Here is a 24,379-nt window from a genome sequence, read left to right on the forward strand (position 1 = left end):
TGAAATCTGGTAGAAAAGACGATATTCGTGTAAAAAATACCCAAAATAGAGAAATTGTACCTTTGAATGTTATCTTTATGCATTTAGGATTTACACCATGTAGGGGTTAAGTTTCTGACAGTTATTTTAATTTTAAACATGCTTTACTGTCTATTCTCGTTTCTCACCTACTATTCCCTACCAGAAAGAGATTTAATGTCGCGTTACATGGAAATGATTTAGAAGAAAGGTTTCGCTAATTTTTCCCCAGGAGAATCTTAGAAGTCCTTAGTGCAAGGTTACCAGAGCGGTGCTTTTAAAGGGACAGTCTCGATTTTTAATAATTTGTCCCACGACGTTTTAAAAATGTCCCAATTTTTGGAAGAACGACAAGCTAGGAAACGCTGGGAGAACAGGAAGGGAATATATGGTTTTCGGCGACCATGTGGCTCTTTCGCCAAGACATTAGTTTTATATTATTTTTGTTAATTTGAGGACGTTTAATTTTATTATTAAGTTATTTTGTTAATTTTATGACGTTTTGTAATAATATCAGGTTCAATGTTCCTTCTAACCTTCTTCGGGAACATACCAGGACCTGACTAGGAACAGAGAGCTTACTAAAGCTATGTTCACTAATTGTAGTAAGTAGACAGGATACAGACGAAGGGTATACAAAACCCTTTATTTTCCTCTATATACAATAACTTCCGTACTTCGGAATACACTGACCCTCCACTCGGGGTCTAACGTAAAAAAAGTATAAAAATAAAACTAAACTCTAATTTAACTTTAGAATAATACACGTGGAAGATTGGCCTTATAATAACAGGAAGCGTATGTAGCACAGAGACTGTGAACAGTACAATACGTTTAATTTATCAAGAGGATTAAAACCTCTGGCCTGGAAGGCAAATAGCAACTGCGTAACTTCTAAGGTAAGCGGCCTGCGTTGGCTTACTGCTTCCTCTCTTTTTTGCTTGGCAAAAAGCCACAACTTAAGTACTTGGCGTTCGCCAGACAAACTTTGCATAAAAACCTTCACGCTTATAATTCTGGCCGGAAGTAGAAAATAAGAAGTGATAGTAAAGATTTAAAATAAAATAAACGTTAGTAAAACTTAAGATCCTTACATACTTCCCGCCAGAGTTAATTAGTTTGAAACTGAGGTCTAAAACGACCTTGTTGAAAACTTTTAGCTCTAGAATCTAACGCGAGGCCAACCTTTTACAACCATAACTTCTCTAGAAACTAGAAAATTTAAAAGAAAGAAATTTGTTACAATAGCAGCTCCCAGGATATACAACAATCTTTTTTTCATCTGTACTGCATCTAAACAGGAGCTTTATTCAATTCTGGTTCCTTCCAGAGATCTGGAAGGAAAACTAGTTTAATGAAATGTTACACAATGACATTGCAAATAACATATAGAATATACTTCTCTTAACATTCTTATTTCATTCATGACTATTTTAATTATCTCTCCCCGTGCTCTCTGACATGTGTTGTAAAAAAACACCAAACACGAATGTGTTTCTGTCTACGTGTGCCACACTTCCTCCTACAATCATAACACTAACGTGTTAAAATTCAACATAACGAGACCTCTTAACACACCCTACTTTCAACTCTAAACCCTGAGGTACTATTCTGAAAGTGGCTAACTCTAAAGTGTAGCGTCAGAGAGCCTAACTACATCATTCAACCTTTACCACATATTCGCCATGATTTAATCTTTACAGTCACACGAATAACAAATTTTTAACATTACTTTCACTTTTACCATATCACGGTATTTCTTAACATTTAAAATAACAGTTCACATGTATATAAGAACATATCAACATGCCGTTAATTTTACACATTTGAAAACATACATTAGTAGTACATTGTTAACTTCTATTCTTTTCAAAGCAAGTGCCAATTCTTTCTACATTGAAATAATACTACATTTCAAAAAGTCTTTCAGACTAAAACTTCTTTCTTGCTAGAATGTTTTAAATAAAATTTATACAATAACTTTTTACAATATTTAAGTCTTTACACAACGCTATTATACACTAATTTTAGTTTTACGCACGAGAAATTTAAAAACATAATACGAAAATCGGTCACAACTCATTTCTCGCCCTTTTGGCGATAAAGGTAGACCTCGCATGAGGTAAAACTTCTTGAAATCTGCCACTTGCAGTAAGAATGAAAGATTAACTTAAGTTTGCAAAGTAACATAAAATTTTACTTATCTTTGTAATATTCGGACATCCTTTTCTGGGCCCAGTCTTTAAAGGTACCGCAGATAGTAGCTTGGTTTATCCTCCTTCTTGTACGGGCTCGCCCTTCAGTGCTTTCCTCTGGAAGCTTCCTTTTCTCACCAGTACGGCCACCCTTGAATACTTTCCTTTTCTCCTCTGCTTGTGGTCTTTGCCGTTTGATGGCAGCTGGTCTTGGCGGAACCAGGAAACTTCTGTCGTGATCCTGCTTGGACCTCGTTGTTGGCCGTTCAAATTTTTCTTGTACTTTTTCCTCCGCCGCTGATGGCTCTTAAGCAGTTCGGCGACTTTTGCTGCGGGGAGTTCTGTCGGATGAGTAGATCTTCCATTTTAAAGCCGGGTTATAGTTGCCGTCATTTCTCCTGGTCCTCTTCACATAAGTCGTCCTTCTCCCTTCTTCATTCTGGGGGTGTTCGTGAACTCTGTTTTCTGGACGGTGGAACGGCTTCTTTTTCTTGTTACCTTCCATTTTTCTGCGGGGCAATTTTCTTTTCACTTGCTTCTGTCTCTCATTGGCTTGCCCTTGTACTTGTCGTTTTTTCACCTCTGGAACTTGTACCTGCGGTGTCTGCCGTGCCGGATCCTGCAAAAGATCTGAAAAGATTTGCATTTTATTACGATCGAAGTAGGGCTTGATTTCATCAATGTTTGCGGAACAGGTTTCACCATTTCTGGCTTTTAACACTACAACAGCGTGAGTTATTTTTTCTATGACATATGGTCCTTCAAATCGTGGAAAAAATTTGGCAGTTTTATCTTCTGGTGCTGAAGAAAGTGAATGCTTAATTTTTAAAACCTCATCCCCTACTTTATAAGTTACTCCCCGTCGTTTCAAAACATAATATAATTTCTGTTTTCTTTGTGCTACTTCCGTATTCTTTTTTGCTTCTTTTATTAGTTTTTCTATATCACCCATTTTAAATTCTGGGGCTCTTTGTTGCACATAAAATAGTTTATCTAACGGTGTTATAATCTTTCTGCCTAGAAATAACTCAGCAGGAGTTTTGCCCGTTGTATCATGTTTTGCGGTCCTAAGGGCGAAAGCAAATTCATTGACATAGTTATCCCAGCTTTTATGAAAATTTTTAACATAACTACGGATAATTTTCACTATATTTCTGTTGACCCGTTCCGCTATATTTGATTGCGGCCGATACGGGACCATTTTTAAATGACGTATGCCCAGTTTTTGGCACATGTCTTCAAATATATTACTTACAAATTGAGGACCATTATCCGATATAACTTTTAGGGGCGCCCCGTATTTTAAAATATATTTATTTAAAATAGAATCAGTAACTAATTTCGCGGAGGCTCGTTTTAAGGGAACAATTTCGGTCCATTTACTAAAATGATCAACCATAACAAGGAGATAGCGACTTTTATTTAACTGACTTTTTGGGAAAGGGCCCAATAAATCGATGCCAATTATTTCATTTGGAAATTCGGATTTAATACTATTTAGAAACCCGGCCGGGGGGAAATTAATATAATTAACGGCTTGACATGTTGAGCAGGACTGGACATACGCCCTTGTTAACTTTTGCAGTTCAGGAAAGTAGACTGCCTCGCGTACACGTTGGATAGTTTTTCGAATACCAGCATGAGAAGCTAAAGGGCTGTCATGGAGCTCATGAAGGATATTTAATCTAAGACTAGCTGGGATAACAGGTCGAAATTCGTTGTTGGAATTCGTAGTTTTTGTGTAGAATAATAGACCATCTATTAGTTCGTAATGGGCCGCCCTATTTCTTATCGCCACAATATCTTGGTGGCTAAAATTTTCAGGATCCTTCAAATACTCATAAATACTTCCAAACTCAGGATCCTTACCCAGTTCTGTTATTACAGTTTCTCGGGAATTTATTGTACACGCTGTAAGCATTGCAACTTTTACGGTATTACCCTGTTCGTCTAATTTAATTCGTGATAGGGCATCTGCTACGATATTTTCCTTTCCGGGGGTATGCTTGATTACCAGATTATATTCTTGTAGCTTGAATGTTCATCTTATTAACCTTGGGGATAAGTTTTCCCCTGAGTACAATCTAGTTACCGCCGCATGATCAGAATACACTGTTATCGGCGCCTTTCCAAAATAGACTTGGAACTTTTGCACTGCTAACAGAACTGCAAGTGCCTCTCTCTCGGTCGCGGAATAGTTTCTTTGTGTTTGATTTAAAGTTCGGCTAAAAAATGCCACGGGCTGCTGATTTTGCGAAAGTACCGCTCCTACCGCATAATCCGAAGCATCCGCTGAAATTTCTAAATTTTCATCCTTTTCAGGAAATTTTAACACAGGGGCTTGCGTTAATGCTTGTTTTAATTTTTCGAAAGCACTATTGGCTTCGGCCGTCCACGAGAATCTTGCCTTTTTCCTTTTTAAGTTTAACAATGGTTCAGCAATAGCTGCAAAATTTTTTATAAAGGACCTATAATATGAACAAAGTCCTAGAAAAGAAGAGAGCTTCTTTGCCGTGTTTGGAGTCGGATACTTTTGTACAGCGATTATTTTTGATTCATCTGTCTCGATCCCTTTTTGCGATATTTTGTAACCTAAATATTTTAATTCAGGGGCTGCAAATTTGCACTTTTCGACATTAACTTTTAGACCGGCCTCATTTAATAAAGAAAACACCTGTCTTAAATCCTGTATATGTTGGTCGAGATTATCACTAGTAATAATGATATCGTCTAAATAGATAAATGTGGACTTTCCAAGAACAGGTCTTAACACAATGTCCATGCATCGCTGAAATGTTGCTGGGGCCCCTGAAAGGCCAAACGGCATACGCAAAAATGCATAAGTGCCAGACTTGGTTATAAAAGCAGTCTTAGGCACGTCCTCAGGCCTCACCCCTATTTGAAAATAACCAGTCGTTAAGTCTAAAGTCGTCATAAATTTGTTTGATTTTATGTTCCTTAAAATTTCTTCTATGATCGGTAACGGATATACCGGATATTTCGTTATGGAATTTAATTTACGGTAATCAATAGCGAATCTCCACCTTTTTGGATGCTCCAAAGGATAATCATTATTTTTCTTACATAAAACCACCGGGCTAGCATAACTACTTGAGATGGGCGTTATGATCTTTTTACGTAGCATATCGGTAATATGCCATTCTATAATTTTTTCCTTATTCTTATCATACCGGTATGGTTTTTGACGAACTGGCAATGCATCTCCGGTGTCAATACTATGGTTAGTAACCTGAGTAAATCCTGGAATATCACTAAATAACGAAGCAAATTCACTTACCACTTGTCGGATTCTATCTTGCTCGTCATTAGGCAGGTGGTCAAGATTTAACCTTGGCGGTTCAACCTTTTCTACACGCACTGGTTTCATTGTTAGCTTAAGGGACGCTTCATTAAAATCCAGTGTAGCTTGTGCGCCTGAAAGAAAGTCTATTCCTAAGATCAAATGTGCTTGCAAATTCTTTACTATAAAAAACATCACCTTTACTTGTTCGTCCTTGATACGGATATACAAAGGTACTTTACCTACGCACTTACATTGTTCTCCTTGCGCCGCTAATACTGTCGTATTATCCGCATTATATATGCGGTATTTGCGAAAATACTTTCTAAAAAAGACTTCTGCCACACAGGAACACTGCGCGCCGGTATCCAGGAGTGCGGTGGCCGGGATATTATTCACCAAGACTTCAATCTCCGGAAGAGTCAAATTTTTCACCATTACTGTATTTAACTTGTAGGAAGAGGGGTTTTCGTGGCCTTCGGATTTCCGCACCCTCTCGTCAGCAGAAATCCGTTTTAGTTTAAATTATTTTTCCTTTCCGTGCTTTCTTTCTTTTTCCCCTGGCCTTGAGACTTTTTTCCTGGGTTGCTATTGAACTGTCGACGTTCGCCGGCTGTTTTTGAATGCTCGGGTTTCCTTGCCCACTGATTCGCTTTTTCTCCGTAGCCGTATGCTTGAGTTTGCTGTAGTCTTGGCGTACCAAATTGGTTTCGCTGTTGATATTGGCGTCTTCTTTCGACGTCCGCCGTTCTTCTACTTTCAAACTGGATTGCTAGCTCAAATAACTTTTCCAGTGTAGTCGGATTTCTTAATTCAATAAAGTCTTGCACTTGGGGTAGTAACCTCGGCAAAATCACTTGAATTATTTCAGGATCCGGACGGTTTCCATACAAGAGCTTGAAAATGTGAATTTTTCTTAAAATAAAGCTCGAGAGGTTTTCCATTCTTTGTTGATATATACTAAAAAGTTACGTTTCTAATTTCGCACGATCCCTTACAACAGGGAAGGCTTTTAGTAGGGCAGTCTTGAAATTTTCGTAAGTATAGGTGGGACTTCCTGCTTGACCCAAGAGACTTCTGCCGATACATTTGAACCAGTTAAGCGCTTGGCCCCTCAAAGCGCTGGTAGCTAAGGTAACTTTTTGAAACTCGTGCACGGGGTAGAGCATGAAGTGGTCATCCAATTTTTCCAAAAAACTGGTTACCGGTGAGTTTCCGTTAAATGTTGCTTCTGGTTTCATCGAAGCGCGCATGGTCTGGACGATGTAACCGAATCCTTCCAGGGCGGCAGCTGGCATTTCTGGATTCTGAGCCGTTTCTGCAGGCAGCACAGGTTCTTCTTGAAACTCGCCCATGGTTATTCTTCTTCGTTGGGCGCCACTATCAGGTTCAATGTTCCTTCTAACCTTCTTCGGGAACATACCAGGACCTGACTAGGAACAGAGAGCTTACTAAAGCTATGTTCACTAATTGTAGTAAGTAGACAGGATACAGACGAAGGGTATACAAAACCCTTTATTTTTCTCTATATACAATAACTTCCGTACTTCGGAATACACTGACCCTCCACTCGGGGTCTAACGTAAAAAAAGTATAAAAATAAAACTAAACTCTAATTTAACTTTAGAATAATACACGTGGAAGATTGGCCTTATAATAACAGGAAGCGTATGTAGCACAGAAACTGTGAACACTACAATACGTTTAATTTATCAAGAGGATTAAAACCTCTGGCCTGGAAGGCAAATAGCAACTGCGTAACTTCTAAGGTAAGCGGCCTGCGTTGGCTTACTGCTTCCTCTCTTTTTTGCTTGGCAAAAGGCCACAACTTAAGTACTTGGCGTTCGCCAGACAAACTTTGCATAAAAACCTTCACGCTTATAATTCTGGCCGGAAGTAGAAAATAAGAAGTGATAGTAAAGATTTAAAATAAAATAAACGTTAGTAAAACTTAAGATCCTTACAATAATAACAAATAATTGTTGAGAACGGATTGTCGAGGATTGCTTATCAAAGTTCACATTGTTGATCAGTTGCTAGAATTCGACCAGCATTTGTTTGTACTTAATGAACAATGGCATTTTTTGGCATTGGCAACGAAGGAAACATTTTGTAACTGTCTCTTAGACGATACAAATCGTATTAGTGCTAGTTAAAACATGTGATGTCAACAAATGAGCTGTTCAGAAAATTTAAATAATTTATTTCATAAATACATAAATTTTCTTGAATTTAGCAGACATTACTCGTGTTATTTATGTTTTATAGTAGTGGCAAAAAGTCTAGCACCGGCCTCGAAAGTGACAATTACGACTTACGTTACGGTAAATTCAGAGGAAAAATAATACAAGTTGATACTGTTATTATTTAGAAAGAAATATAGAATTAAAATTCAAATAATTTTTAGAGTATAGTTACTTTATAACAATCAAATTAATTTAATTCATAAACTAACAATGAAATATGTTCATGTAATTACGCACTTATATACTGTGTTTTTGAGCAATATATATGTAACAATTTATAATATAATTTTTAATTATTTTTTTAGATTTTTAATATAATGAGCAAGAAAAGAGGATACAAATTCAACGATGATCTAAGATGTGAATTTCCTTTTATTAAAAACAAATAAACAAAAGCTATTACATGATAAAATGTGAGAAATGCAATGGTGAATTTTCTATTTCGCACGCCGGGAAGAATGATATTCCAAATCACATAGAGATATAGAAACATAAAATATATTTAAATACTGCTGCATCTTCCTCCAAAATTGAGAATTTTTTTCGGAAAACATCTTATGGTGACGAAAAAAAGAAATTAACATTAGCAGAAAGACTTATATCTTTTCATGCTATTAATCACAATCATTCCTTTAGATCTATGAACTGTACATCACAAGTTGTTATTATTATTAGTTAGTTATTCAACAAAGAGTTTGCCTGCGCTAGAACAAAATCTGAGGCAATTGTGTGGGTGTCCGCCGATAACATCGCGGCAAAAACATCGCGGACGAAAACGTCGCGGAGAAAATAACGCAAGGCAAAAACGTCGTGCTACAAAATAGTGTGGGAGAAAACATCGCAAAGAGAAAACATCGCAGTTCTAAAACATCGTGGTACAAAACATCGTCGTCGAAAATAATGCGGTTCAAAAACTTCGCAGTTTAAAAACATCGTCGTCGAAAATATCGTGGTAAAAAATAAAGTATCTACAAATCATCGCATGACGATAACTTCGCAGACATGCTTTTTTTCAGGTTTTAAAGGATGTTCCCATAATGATTTGTGAGCGCAATATGGAAAGAAGGATAATTTTTACTTTCACATTTTTTATTAACTAATAAATTTTTGCTGAAAAAGTAAGAAGGAAACTTAAGCATAAAAAATTAAATGCAAATTATAGGTTACACTTTTCATGAAAAATTACCAGTAAAAACTTCATAAAAATGATTTATTAATGGCCTTTGTTAGTTAACTATGTCGGTTTAAAATTCTATTAAGTGCTATACGTTGCATTAATTTTCTATGCTTAAGTTTCATTCTTATTTTCTCAGCAAAAATTTATTAGTTAATAAAAAGTATGAAAGTAAAAATTATCCTTCTTTCCATCTTGCGATCATAAATCAATATGCGAATATCCATTTACAGTTATTAAAGCCTGAAAAAAGCATGTCTGCGATGTTATCGTCATGCGATGATTTGTAGATACTTTATTTTTTATAACAATATTTTCGACGACGATGTTTTTAAACTGCGAAGTTTTTGAACCGCATTATTTTCGGCGACGATGTTTTGTACCACGATGTTTTAGAACTGCGATGTTTTCTCTTTGCGATGTTTACTCCCACGATATTTTGTAGCACGACATTTTTGCCTTGCGTGGTTTTCTCCGCGACGTTTTCGTCCGCGATGTTTTTGCCGCGATGTTTTCGGCTGTAACCATTGTGTGTAATGCGCTTTTCCCCTAGGGCTTAATTTCTAAAATTAGAAGCGCCGGAGCCCTATGGACCGGACAATAAGACCGTCAGCAAAAAGGAACAAAAGTAAATAAATAAAAAAAGTTTGAAAGGTTTCAGATTTTAAATTACGTCCAAAGTGGCGTTTATTTTTTAACTTTTTGTGTGTTACCTTTATTTATTAAATATCACGTTCTTTGTACTTAAACTATAAAATTCAGTTCCATAGCAGTGTCGCAAAATAATTTTAAAATGAGCATATCTTTAGAACTTTCGATACACAGTTCCGGCGCGCTGGAGATAAAAAGGATTTTTTTCTACCCCGTAGGTGTTGCCATTGGTCGCATTGAAATCCTTGAGTTTGTTAATCAAAGATTCGTTAAAGTTTTACAAAATATGAAATCGATGATAAAACAAATTCCAAATTTCAAATTTGGTCTTCCACATGCCCATATTCGTGGGAGGATTACGTGATTCAAAATTCAATGCCTCTATGTACCGTTGTTTTATCACAATGCGAGAAATATGTATACATTTATGCAGATTTTTCCTTATTTAATTTCTTCAAATATAATGCAGGATTCTAACATTAGGTGGCAACAGTTTGAAAAGTGAAACGGATATTTATAGTGATTCAACGCAAAATCGCAAAACGAAAACAATAGTCCTTCAGGAACAAAGCCCCAAATAAAGAACTGTTAAAATCATTAATAATTAAAAAATTAAACAGTTAATATTTATCAGATTAATTCCTAATTACTTAATTAACATTTATCAATTATTATTTAACCTCAATTCATCAATTATTATTTTAATAATTAAAGATTAAGATAATTAAATAATTAAAATTAAATAAAATGTAAAGAGATAAACTAAAATTTAACGGGAGATTTTTAATACAATAAAATTGTAAAAGATAAAATTTTTTAGATCAAATTTCTAGTGAAATTTTTGTTCAGTTACATAAAATAAGTGTCGGAGGCTTCATATTCAGGGCTCCGGGGCGCTCTGCTTAGAATTATGATTTATTTCAAAAACTAAGAAGGACCCGGAGTCAGGTTCCGGTGAAACTTAAGCTCTGCTTTTCCCATACGCATTTTCAGAATTAAACAAATACCTAGAAAAAATTAATTTTATATCCATATATTCTGACGCATCTAATCATAAGGATATACACTTATTTCCAGCCATTATTAGATTTTTTGATTCGGAAACTGGAATAAAAATTAGAATTTTAGATTTCGTTTCTTTGCCCGGCGAAACTTCTGAAATAATTTTCAGTCCCATTATTTTCGAAAAATATAATTTAAAAATAAAATGATTGCATATTGGGCAAACAACACGAACGCAAATTTTGGCGGAAAAACAAGAAGAGGTACAAATAATACTTTTTATAAATTAAACAAAAACCTTAATTAAAACATTATTCGTTTTGGTTGTGCAGCGCACATAATACATAACGCCATTCAAACAGCTGCTGACTTGTTATCCGTTGATGTGGAAAATATTGTTATTAAAATATATTCTTATTTCTATATATACAGTGTGCGCGTTGAAATGCTTAAAAAATTTTCTGAAACTGCGGAAGTCGAATATGAAACGCGCTGGTTAGCTCTTTTGCCAGCTGTCGAAAGAATTTTGAAAATATACGATTGTTTGAAATCTTACTTCCTAACACAGGATAAATGTCTTAGAATTTTAGAATTTTTTTTCCAAAAAGAATCTTCAAACATTTGGCCAGAGTTTATAAACAATCAAGCAGCTCTTTTTCGAAATGCAATAAACCTTATTGAAGGTGACAAAAATTCGGTAATGGCAATATTAAATGAAGTTAATAATTTAAAATTTTAGTGTCAAGAGCGGTTAGAAAATAATTTTTTCCGTTAATTATTCGTAATATTGTATAAGCCAGCTAGAAGAACAAGGTGCAATAAATAGTGCAGATATCAAGAATTACGTTAAAACGTTCTATAGAAACAGCATAGTTTATTTAGAAGAGTGAACGATATATTACAATGATATTGAACGTTTTCATTGGGTTACATTAAAACAAGAACTTAAATGGAATGATGTGCAAAAAATCATTCGATCATATTACTTAAAATCTTCCATATAGTAATATTTCCGAAAATGATCTTTTTAATGGGGTATCATTATTAAAAATTATATCGATAAAGAAAGGTTAAATCTTGGGCATCTGCAAAAGTCACAATACAGAACAAATGGTTAGAAATATTTAATCATTTTGAAAAAAACCATGTTCCGTACAATAATGCACTAAAAACTGTTGGATACTTTATCAGGAACTAATGCTGCGACTGAACTCGTTTTTTCTACGGTAAAATAAAGTGTGAACATCAGAAAAATAACAATTTTAAGTGTTGACACTTTGAAAGCCATTTTAGGTGTGAAAAATAATTTAAGAAATTCTTGTGAAAAATTTTATAACCTATTAAACAACAGCAATTCACTAAAAAAATTCACTCAAATGAACAATGTGCCAAAGAATAAAATAATACTATACATATTTTTATTATGTATATGTATGTATTAATTTTTATTATTAGTCCAAAGCTGTTTTGTCCCTGAAGTACTATTATTTTCGTTTTGCGATTTTGCGTTGAATCACTATAAACGTCCGTTTCACTTTTCAAACTGTTGCCACCAAATGTTAGAGTTCTGCATTATGTTTGAAGAAATTATTAGTCCAAAGGGGCTTTGTTCCTGAAGGACTATTGTTTTCGTTTTGCGATTTTGCGTCGATTCACTACAAACGGCGAGTCACTTTTTAAACTGTTGCCACAAAGTATTATCGCCCTGCATTATATTTGAAGAAATTAAATAATGAAAAATCTGCATAAATGTATGTATACCTCTCGCATTATGATAAAACAACGGTACATAGAGCCATCGAATTTTGAATGACGTCATCCTCCTACGAATATGGGCATGTAGAAGACCAAATTTGAAATTTGGAATTTGTTTTATTATCGATTTCATATTTTGTAAAACTTTGACGAACTTTTGAGTAACAGACTTAACGATTTGAAAGCGAGCAATGGCAGCAATCTACGGGGGGGGGGACCTTTTATCTTCAGCGCGCGGAACTGTATCGTAAATTCTAAAGCTAGGCTCATTTTAAAATTATTTTGCGACATTGCTATTGAACTGAAATTTATGGCTTAAGTGCGAAGAACATGATATTTAATAACTAAAGGTAACACACAAAACGTTAAAAAAACGTCCCTTTGGACGTAATTTGAAATCTGAAAACTTTCAGATTTTTTTGTATGTATGCATTAATTTTTATTATGTATGTAAGGATTAATTTTATATTTTATAATGTATTATATTTGTAATTTGTGCTTATGTTGAAATTAATAAAATATATTTTAATACTATTTTTTCGATCTATGATAAATTTAGTTGGCTTCATATAGACCAAATTCTTAATCAAGAACCCCCCGCCCCCGGTGAATAGTGTCCCGCTTTACTAATGTTAAAATCTGGTCACCTTACCCTAGTGGCGCGTGGCTACTTCGATGTTTAAAGCCAGGGATCTCTCTTAAGTCCTGGTTTAAAGCTAATTACGTTCCGCCAGAACTGTATGTGTCTGTGATATTTGCCGGTTAATTTAATTAACGGCCAACCACTTTACATAACTATGTATAGCTTCGGCTAAGGTTTTGGCGATATTTCAACCATTTAGCGTGATTGCCATAGCCATTTACTCAATGTCAAATAGACTTACCTCTGTATTCGTATTTTCCGACAGAGCATTTTCTCATTTCAGCACTTCATGTTACACAAAAAATACAAATATCATACAAAAATACTACAATTTCACATATAATTTCACTAAAATTATTTACATATGTACAAAATTCGTAGCAATGTGAAAATTATTCATCATGTGTATAGGATTATGTAAAGATGTATTACAGCCCAAGGTGATAGAGAGACTTGAGCACAAAATGCAAGACTTAGCCTCGTACATGTTGAAAGAAAAACCTAAAATAAACAACCAGCTAGACAGTTCTTACTTTATTACACTAAACGGCGCCGCTGTTGACCTTGTTCGAGGTTTCATTTTGTTACGTATTATTGGAAGTATATAAAATTTTTATTGTATTATTTGGATTCGTTCTTGGGTTATTTCATAGATAATGTCCCATTTACTTCTTCCGCAATTGTGAAATGCGATTTCCATGTAGTGTTATTAATTTTCTGTGACCAATTTATTTTAAAACCACAAAGAGATCAGTACCAACATTATCCAACACCACGAATCCCACGCTAGTGCACGATAATAGTAATACCCAATACCATTAAGATTCATTATAGTTTTAATTACACTCATGTCCATAAATTAAGGATAATGCAAAATCAGGCAAAGGCAGAGTTAGAAGCAAAACAAATTTGACTTATTTGTAAAGCTTATTTCTTAAACAAAAGGTAAAGAGCGAAAAAATATGCTATATGTTTGATATTATTAAAAAAATTAGCGATTTTTCTCCCTGGAGCAAATTACAAAAAAAACTATTTACAAAAAACCAATATTACATGGTTGGTATGATTGTTAATACATTGTATGTCTCCCAGACGATGCAATACAGTCCGTACAACGCCTAGGCATGCTGAGTATCAAATTATCGATCTGATCTTGGGTGATATTACACCACTCAAAAAGCAATGCTCTCCGAAGTTCCGGTAGACATGTAGGAGGAGGTTGACGGGCTGCAGCTCGTCGGCAAAGTATGTCCCACACGTGCTCTACTGGATTCAAGTCTGGCGAGAATGCTGGGCAGTCCATACGGGGGATATCCTCCGATTGAAGGCATTCGCTTACTATGTTTGCACGGTGAGGACGGGCGTTGTCATCCATAAACACAAATTGTGCGCCCATGGTGCCCCGAAACAAACGTACATTTTGTTCCAGAATGACGTCCCGATAGATTTGGCTTGTCATGGTTCCAATTTGAACATGCAGGTCAGTTCTGGAACCCAGAATAATTCCACCCCAAACGAGCACTCCTGCACCACCGTAACGGTGTCGTTCAATGATGTTTTCTTGGTGGTAACGGGTACCTGGAGCTCTCCATATAAAAGTCCGGCGTGGATCAGACTGCAAGCTAAACCTGGACTCGTCGGAAAACATCACACAAGCCCACTGTTGCGGTGTCCACAATGCATGCTCTCTACTCCACGCTAACCGCAGGCGACAGTGAGTGGAACACATATGACAGGTCTACGAGCATATAGACTAATCTGCCCTAAGCGTCTGTATGGAGAGCTCCAGGTCTGCCTTGAAATTGTCGTACCAGTGGCTGAAGAGAGCTGACGAGATAGGTCTGAGGCTGTGCTCCGGCTGTTTCTTTTGGCAGTAACTGCCAAATACCGTCCTCATTCGGCGTTGTAACTCTGGGGCGACCTGTGCTGCAACGTCTACTCACATTACCATCATCTTGGAATCGTTACCAAAGCCTGGAGATGACACTCTGGGCAATTCGAAGTTCGTCTGATACTTCCAGTTGGGTACGCCCACATTCCAGACGGCCGATAATTCTACCACGTAAAAAATCATCCAAATGCGTCTTTTGTGTCATAACTATTCGGTTATTGCACTGAAATGCTTATAAAGCGCCTGCGAACAATTTTACTTCTTTGCCTGTATTCCTTATATATCACTCTCTTATACTCTCGTCATTGTGACGTACCATCGGTGTCATCTGGTTACTTCCTGAAATTTGCATATGATTCTTGAAGATGTGTGTAGTGATTTTACAGGTGATATATTTATTTTAGAGTTCGATTTCCGCGTGACTCCGAATTATCCTTAATTTATGGACATGAGTGTAGATGATTGTTAGATGTTATTAATTTTCATATGTTCTATAACAAATATTTCATTTATAAAATATTAATAAAAAATTTCAGGTTTATTGACTGATTTTTAATGGATCTTTTTCTTTTCAAAGAACGGTCTTGCGAATGCACTTCTGTTTGGAGCTTTATGCATTTCCATCGTCATTTCCGGAAAGATTTCTGATTTTATTAGAGGAAAAGGATATTTCAAAATAACCTCTATTAGGAAAGCATTTGAAACAATTGGTAACTTTGATATTTATTTTACCATCTTAAATAACAATATACAGATGATATAAGTTTTTCATAAATTATAAATATATAATTTCTGCAGTAAAAACACGCAATAAATCTCTAAATTCTACATTTCTTTTGGTCAAAGTTTCCTTTACTGATATAGTAATTAACAGATTTATATTATTTAACCTGACTGGATTATATTGTTGTTCCTATGTCCTTTAGATATCTCGTGAAATAATTAGACGATTTAAAATTAATAAATAAAGTAAAAATGATAACTAAGTGAACAATCTCATATCAGTCAAATTACAGAACTTTTCGAGAGAGGAATTACACTCGATTGAAACGAATAACAACTTTTTTACAGTCAAGATGAATAGCAGTCAATAATGCAAATACACGAAAAAAAATAGGTAAGACGAAATTTATCTTAATACGCGAGGGACATCATAGGTCACCAAAATCGATTGCAAAGGAAATCTATTTAATTTTATTTCTAAATTTTTTTAATTAAAAAAAATTTGAAAACTTTCAAATTTTATATTACGCCCAAAACGGCGCTTTTTTTAACGTTTTGTGTCTTACCTTTATTTATTAAATATCATATGTTCTTCGCACTTAAAACACATAAAATTCAATTCAACAGCAATACCGCAAAATATTTAAAAACAGCATATCTTCAGAATTTCCGATACACAGTCTCGCGCGCTGGAGATAAAAATGTTTTTTCCCTGTTCAGTGTTCCCTTTGCTCGCTTTGAAATCGTTGTGTGTGTTAATCAAAAATTCGTTAAAGTTTTACAAAACATAAAATAGATGATAAAACAAATTCCAAATTCTAAATTTGGACTTCCAGATATCTATATTCGAGTGAAGGACTACGTTATTCAGAATTTGATATTTCTTGGTACCGTTATTTTTTCATAATGCAAAAAACATACATACACTCATGCAGATTCCTCATTATTTAATTTCTTTAAATGTTATGTAGGGATCTATTATATGATGGCAACAAGTTGAACGCCGTTTATAGTGCACCAAAGCAAAAAGCCAAACGAAATTATTAGCCCTTCTGGACAAATTACCCCTTTGGGCTCAAAATTATTTTTTCGGAATTTCAAGTGATTATTTTCGTTCGTTATCGCACAACTTTGGTTTATGTGGTAGTTTTGGAATTGATATCGTTTTGTTTTTGATTCTAAATTATATTTTAATTTTCCACAGGGTTATATTTAATTTTTAAAATTTTCTTATATGCCAAATTATGCAATAATGGTTTGCACATTTTAAGTTTTTGCAATATTCTGTACCAAATGATTTCTTCTACTTTCACAAACATGGTATTTCAACTTGTCTGATTGTAGTTTTATTTCAATTATAATTATATTATTGTGTATATATAAGAAACCAAGAAATTATATGTGAAAGATACGTAAAAAAGTAATTGACAAAAAATTTCTTTATCATGAAGTCAGCCAGGAACGCGTAAAAATGAGGATCACAGCGAATTTTATTTATGATAGATTATCCACTACTAGAAAACAACTAAAAATTTCGATAAAAATTAGAATACGCATCTATGTAGGCTGTTTCATAAAATTTGCATCTTCAGGACTCTCTGGAACAGTTGCCGCGAATTCATAATTGCAGTTTTCATCAAAGCAAGCTTTCACACTACGACAAGTTTAGTTCGATCTTACCTTTCAATAAAAATATTGTTACGAAACGTCCAGGCGCAGTGAGATAGCTTCCCCACAAAGCAGTTTGAGGGTTGCCATAAAATGGCAAGATAAGACAGTGTTGCCACATTTGGCAAGAAATCGCCCATTTGGCGACAAAATTGGCGATATGTCATGGACGGATGGAGAACCTTCTGGAACGATTTCTTATCGGTTTAGCCCAGAATGTGCTCGAACACCAGCCAAAAGCTATATAAAGCCTGCTGGTCTGCAGTCAGTTTAGTTTACCTCGTCGAGAGGGCGAGTATGTGTGCCTCGCCTAAAGTGCGAGTGAGTGCCTCGTCCAGAGTGATAGTTAGTATCGAGTTGATGTCTCGTCTAGCGAGTCAATCCCTGCGGAATCGATCGAGTTGACAGCCGGGCAGCGAGTGCCGAGTGGGTCGTCCAGTGCATCGAAGAGTCTCTTAATGTATCGCGGTTAGTGCATCATCGAGAGAGCGTGATGAGCTTCGGGAACGACTGAACCGAAGAGTCGGGAGCCGTGCTCTGTGTGTCGTCGAGTGCATCGCGAGTTGCAGCGTGGAGAGCCTCGAGACTACGTGGAGTTTCGAGAACGACCGAGCAGAGTCGGGAACTGTAGTCTGGTGCTTGCAGTGAAGCTGTCTCCACCGTGATAGCTTGATAACCTGAAAGCAGAGCTGATTGTGTCAGCGTGTTTATAGTAGATCTTCGACGACTGTAAAAAAGTGACTTTGGAGCTGTCCTGATTAATATTGTCTAAATAAAGTGTGTTTGGATATTTCGCCAAGTAGTGTCGTCGTTATTCACTCCAGATCCACACGAACCCCGTACGAACGTGAAGGAAGAAAATAGCGTAACAATATATTAAATTTTCTCATTAACAGAACTCCAAATAATAAGTTGTTCTGTATCCTGCTATAAATACTTTAGAGAAACTATCGCTTTTGTAACATGCGAAATTGACCTTGAAAACAATTACCAAAATTATATGTCATGAAATCAGAATTTCTCTTGAGGAAATGCCTTTCGTAGGAATCATATAAAATTTAATTTCCTGGGTTCGAAATTTCAGATTGGATTTTGCGAATGCTTCGACATTAATTCTCATCTGACGTAGAAATTCAGAAATCTGCATTCGAAATTTAAAATACGTTAGTTGCCTTTCACAACTTAAGTGCATAATTTGTTAGAAAAACTAAATAAGGTATGTTGGTAATTTTGATTACATGGGGAAGGAATTCACTTTTTGTTTCGACCCTTTCAGTTATAAAAACATTTTCGTCATTGACACGCATTTTCATGTGCATCCCATGTAATAATCTAACAATAACAGTTTAACAACTTAGTTTCATTCATATTTATTTAAAAACCATCACTTATATTAAACGAAGAGCCTGCCTTGCTGACTGATTTCTTAAGATAGAATTCTGAGGTTGTCAACAATCTTTGAAGAGATATTTAGAGGAAAAAACTTTTCGAAGCCTCTCATAGTATACAAGTTTATACAGAATCTGAACAAATGAGCAAAACTTGGGGGTGGTAGAAGGTAGCTATCGAGCAATATTCGTCAGAGAATATATGGTCGAAACGAGAACGGCGAGCAGATAAGGTGGCATTGTAAATGGTCGGTCCTCGCACCCAACGGTATTCCTCGGTCGGTGGTTGTCTATTCTTTTCCATCATCTGATTTCAACTTAGGTTGATTTTCGAACTCTTTGGAAGTATTTCTGCATTTGAATTCGTATTAATTGTTATTATATTGTTTTCAATGTAGAATCTCTGTATTGTAAGTGTTTTGCTGTTTGTATTTGTATATTGTATCTTGATTATTGTATTTGTCATCGAATCTACTCGTTCCTTGAACTTATATGGTCATTTCTTCATTCTCGTCAAGTACTGAGACTTTTATCTGATTTTGGCCTTGTTCCTTTTTGGTACCTCTTTTCTTACCCTCCAATTTCTCTTCCGAGTTGAAACCACGTTCAGAGTTCATTATGTCTTGTGCCTTCGGGCTTTATTTCATGAACCGGCATCGTTTCACCATGCAGTAGCCCGTTCATAATAAGTCTCTACCCAAAGGTATTTTCTACCGTGGGTTGCTAAGGCAATGGCTGATTATACGAACCATGAAATTTCCAAGGTGATGGATTGTTCGAGATGGTCCACTGACATCACCGGATCTCTCGTGGTTCGACTTTCTTCTGTGGGGGCATATGAAAAGCCTAATCTACAAATGCCACGGTGAAACGAACATGGATCTAATCGTCAGGTTCGCCGTTGTTGCCGGCGATACTCCAGAAATGCTTGGTGTCTTCGCAAATGCGAGTCAATCTCTGTCGCGCAGCTATGAAGCCTGCATTACAGCGGACGGGTCTTTTGAACAGTTTCTTTAAGCATGTACATCAATTACATTCCTGTTAATAAAATGTTTTCTGAAGTCTATCCTCCCGTTCTCGTGTTAAGTTTTTTTTTTTAAAATGTGACGGTGGAAAACTACCCTTTAACTTCTTGCCGCTTGCTTTCTGGCCACACATTCTGTGACGAATATTGCTCGTATAGCCGCCTTCTGTAACCCCCTAATTTTGGCCCACTTGTTCATATTCGCTCTGTGTAAACGTTCTTTGAAGTTCACTGACTATTTTTTTATTCCTTTACAGCTATGGTGGGACCTGCTGCTTGCATGGCTGCCATTACCTTAGTTAAATGCAATGCTGATGCAGTCATAGCTCTGCTTACATCTGCCATGGCACTCTACGGTCTTTCCGGCGGAGGGGATGTTCCCATCATAGTAGATATGTCTCCAGATTTTGCTGGTATGACTTTCATTCCTCAATTTTTTTATATTACTAAAATTGTTCAAGTTAATCTTCAAACAAATGGGTTAAGTATTCGCTGAAAACAAACACGCCAAATGATAATAATTCCACAGAAAACGGCGGTAAAAGAAATGTTGGCAAATCATAATTTTCTGGTCTCTGTTACCACAGTTCTTCAAAACCAATTTTTAGTTGGTAAATTAGATTTACTGGATACGACATTCCTAAAACATTTTTCTGTTTTTATTAATGATTTTAAGGAAAATCTTTATTTATCTAATTCTTAACATTAAAGGATTCGATTCCCCAGCATATTTTCGTTTACTTTCCTGGCAGCGGATGGCGTTAGATATTCCGTTTCCTACCATTTTTGCAAAACCGTCTCGAAAATTATTGTGTGCTTGTGGCTAACGATTCTGAACATCATTTTTCTATTAGCACTAACTATCACACTTTCAATTGGCATCCTATCAATTTTACTTGTAATGGTGCTGTTTCTGTTTGCTAATTTCTATCTTTGGTTTATTCACAGTTTTTCTTAACGAAAGCTAATCAAAGTGCATCCTAAACAAATGAAAAAAGCAAAATGTAATTATAATTTCACTCTCTCTGCAAATCACACATATTTACTTTTAAAATTTTTTTATATCTATATGTACACTGAATTGTTAAGACTCTTTTATCAAGCAGAGGAGGTAAACCCATTTTGCGATGTTTGAGAACAAAATTGCTAATATGTCGGATGGACATATTGCCAATATAGACAGAGCAAGAACAATCTAGAACACAATTTAGCGGTTTTCTCGAGAATATTCTCGAAAGTATTTTAAAGCTATATATACCCTGCCTTTCCTGGGGGGACGTACTATCTTGAGTTCAGAGGCTGTATATAAGTCCAGCTTCTTGATGTTTTCAACCATCACGTGAAGGAAAGCACCAACGAGATTATTTACAGTCAACTCTTCGCTGAGAACAGGCACAAATATAGCAGTTATCACCCGATATATACAGGATCCACGTCAAATGATCATGTTGGGATGGCATTTGTAATTGAAGATCACACAGAGGGCAGATGCTTGCACCATGCTTTCTCAGACTTAACATTTGAATTAACTGCAATATATTATGGTCTTTTGTGTATCTCAAAGCTCTGCCGCAAAAAGTTCATAGCTTATACAGACTCGTACAGTGCTCTTAAATCGTTGAAAGCTTTGCCCAACACTCAGAATCCTGTGGTAGTGGATGTTCTCAAGATTCATATAAACTTAGCGATTCGAGGATATGAAATCCTGTACTGTTGGGTTCCAGGGCATGCGGGAATAAAAGGAAATGAGCTGGCAGATATCGCAGCGAAATCTGCTGTTGAACTGTCCACTCGCATCATCCCTTTTAGAGACATCTGTTGTGCCATCAAAAAGAAGATCCGAAAAAAAAATGGCAGCAACTTTGGGACATTCAGCTTCACAACAAGTTGAGAAATCTTAAGCCTAGAATTGAACATTGGGATTTTACTGGAAATCGTGAGGAGGAAGTTCTTTTGACTCGCCTCAGAATTGGTCACACTAGAGTGACACATAGCGACCTTTTGAATGCCGAGAATGAACCTGTTTGTTTGAATTGTAATGTTTGTCTATCAGTCCGTCATATTTAATTGAGTGTCCGTGTTTTAATAGTTTTCGTCAGAAATATTTTAATAGCTGTGACTTACCTCTTGACCGTTTAATCGGAAGAGAGGTCAATAGCAACTTATTTTATTATCTAAAAGAGACTGGCTTTTATTACCTAATGTAATTTGTTTTTAAAGATTGTGTGTTGTATTTTAATGTGTGCTTTTTTACCTCTTGTGTGCTTTTACCTTGTTTTTATATGACTTCATCCTCTGGATTGGGTACATTTGTCTACCTATTTTTTATTTACTAATAAATTGTTTTGATTTCATCAATTTAGATCATCCCACTTCTCGTGTTTGGTGCATTATAAACACCTTTGGTTTTGCGCCAATAATCTCGCTCACTCACTCACTGTTCCAAGTATCAGGTTTTATTCCTGATTCACAGAAGAAAAGATAAATAGGATGAGTTTGTACAGATGGATCGAATATGTTTTAGAAGAGGAAGCACAACGTTTGTTCCACTATGCACAGGTAAATGATAACTGCTGACCACCTATGTGTGGTCACTTTAGATCAGTCCAGGTCTGATCGCCTATGTGCGATCAGTAAACGTCTTGCGCAGCTTCTTCGTAAGCGTTAAGTTAGACTGCTTCTGTCGGACTTCTTTCCCCCTCCCTTCCAGCAAGCCTCCATGGTGTAACGGTAGCAAACTTTGCGCGTATTCCAGAGTTCTCCCTGCTTCAAAATAACTTAATTACATTACAGTGGCGCCCGAATTAAAAGATTATTGTACAATAATTCTTCAGTACCAGGCTTTGGCAAATAGATTCCCTAATCCACCTTTAAAACGGGTGTATATAAGGTATTTTCTCCCTCTTTCCAGCATGTCTTCGTGGTGTAACGGTAACACATTTGGCGCGTATTCTAGAAGGCCGGGTTCGATTCCCAATGAGGGTACTGCACGTCTTCCTGCTTCAAAATAACCTAACGACTCTACAGTGTGCGCTTTATAGCTTTTTATTATTATATGACTGATTTTGTGTTTAGAGTGTGATTTATAGATTTTCTAAAGAATACATTAATAAAATGTTTCGACAGGCAAAATATTTGGTGTTGCGAATGGCATCGCAGGTATACCTGGTATTCTCGCTCCAGTCGCTGCCGGATATCTTTTGGAAGGCAATGTAAGTTGCAATGTTTCTAATTTTTCGTTAATTATTTGCCCTTTCTAAACAATGAGTGTTAGAATTATTCTTAGTTTTTGTTGAATATTTAAATTTGCATATATTTTTCAGGTTTTTAATAGTTAGATATCCTTCTTTAATGTATCGTAAAAAAATCCGAAAGAGGGAAAAAATTATTGAAAATTTTACCTTGAAAAACCTACTGTGGTAAATTCAGTTTTATGAAGCTAGAAGCTATTTTAGCTTCATAAAAGTTAATTTCATCAGATGAAGAATTTTAAAACTATCAAATGAAAATAATTCTAGCAAAAGACTTGATAAATTCTATATACGTCCAATTTTTATATTATTGAACGGATATATTAAAACTTTTTTCATTGTCGTTTACTATACTTGTGTTCGTGAAAAGGATCTAAAGGTGCTCTCACCTTTAGATCTAAGATCTAAAGATCCTTTAGATCCTAAGATCCTTAAGATCTAAAGGTGCTCTCACCGATAACTGCTAACGGGAAGTTGTGGAGCCTGAAGCTGGAATTTTTATTTAGCTCATTCCTTGGGATTTATATCAATAGAACATTTCCTGTCAACGTGTTGATAGAAAAGCTCAAGACTTCTCTCAACATGCCAGATACCACTTTAAAAAATTTAAATTCGTTTCTTCTAGAAACGAATTTAAGTTTTAGGCCCATGTATTCCTCAAGAGGTAGCAGTTTGAGCACGCACGTATTGAATATGTTTAGGTTTTCGTGTGCTGGCAGCTGTCTCTTAATATCCGTCCTACAATCAATACGAATTAACTTTAGGATCGGATAGAAGCAATATGAAATGCTATGGCTAACGTACACGTTCAAAACCTTTTGATTTACCTGCACGAAGACTGCAAACTCTTATTGTAGGACATGGTAGCTTCGTTATATACTAATTTTTGCATTTAATATTCTTGTATTGCACTATAAATGCAATCGCTTCTTACCACTAGTTGTTATGTGAAATAAATTTCTTCTGATGATTCCTTTAGGTGCTGCAAGTTTCAAAAACATGAGTATATTTTACGCATTATTTCCTCGTCCTTTCAAACATGTAACTGATTTTCTTATTTTATTGCATTTAAACGTAGTATTATTGAGCATTTCGTTTAACGAAGTAATTAAATTATTTTTTTACAACGCTTTAATTGCATTGCTAATATAAAAGTTTTAGTGAGGTCATTCAAAGTGTAAAGAATGACGTCACGTCTCGTTGGCTTTTCAACAACTGTTTATTAACCATGTATGATTTTGTCACTAAGTCTGGACTTCAGCATACTGTCACATGGATAGTGCTTTCTACAATTAGCAGTATTGACTATTGTTACACTGTTAGTATTGGCTATCTTTATGAATACCTAATTCCTTCATTATTCAATTTTAAAAAATGATTATATTAATATTTCAGCAAATAATTTTACCCATGGTTATTTAAATAATAGAACTGCTTAATTTGGCGAAT

The 24,379-nt window shown here is 35.6% G+C and overlaps 1 protein-coding gene across 1 annotated transcript in view; it reads left to right on the forward strand.

Annotated features, from left to right (window-relative positions):
- LOC118196030 (sialin-like) overlaps positions 1-24,379 on the forward strand; it is a 46,619-nt gene that overhangs the window by 21,131 nt on the left and 1,109 nt on the right. The window contains exons 7-9 of the mRNA XM_035367393.2: positions 15,454-15,586; positions 19,937-20,092; positions 22,806-22,891. Of these exons, the coding sequence (XP_035223284.1) occupies positions 15,454-15,586; positions 19,937-20,092; positions 22,806-22,891 (375 nt within the window). The remainder of the gene's footprint in view (positions 1-15,453; positions 15,587-19,936; positions 20,093-22,805; positions 22,892-24,379) is intronic.

Source organism: Stegodyphus dumicola, chromosome 2, assembly GCF_044657685.1.
Source record: "Stegodyphus dumicola isolate Sdum_Otavi_A_Nest chromosome 2, ASM4465768v1".
NCBI lineage: Eukaryota > Metazoa > Arthropoda > Arachnida > Araneae > Eresidae > Stegodyphus > Stegodyphus dumicola.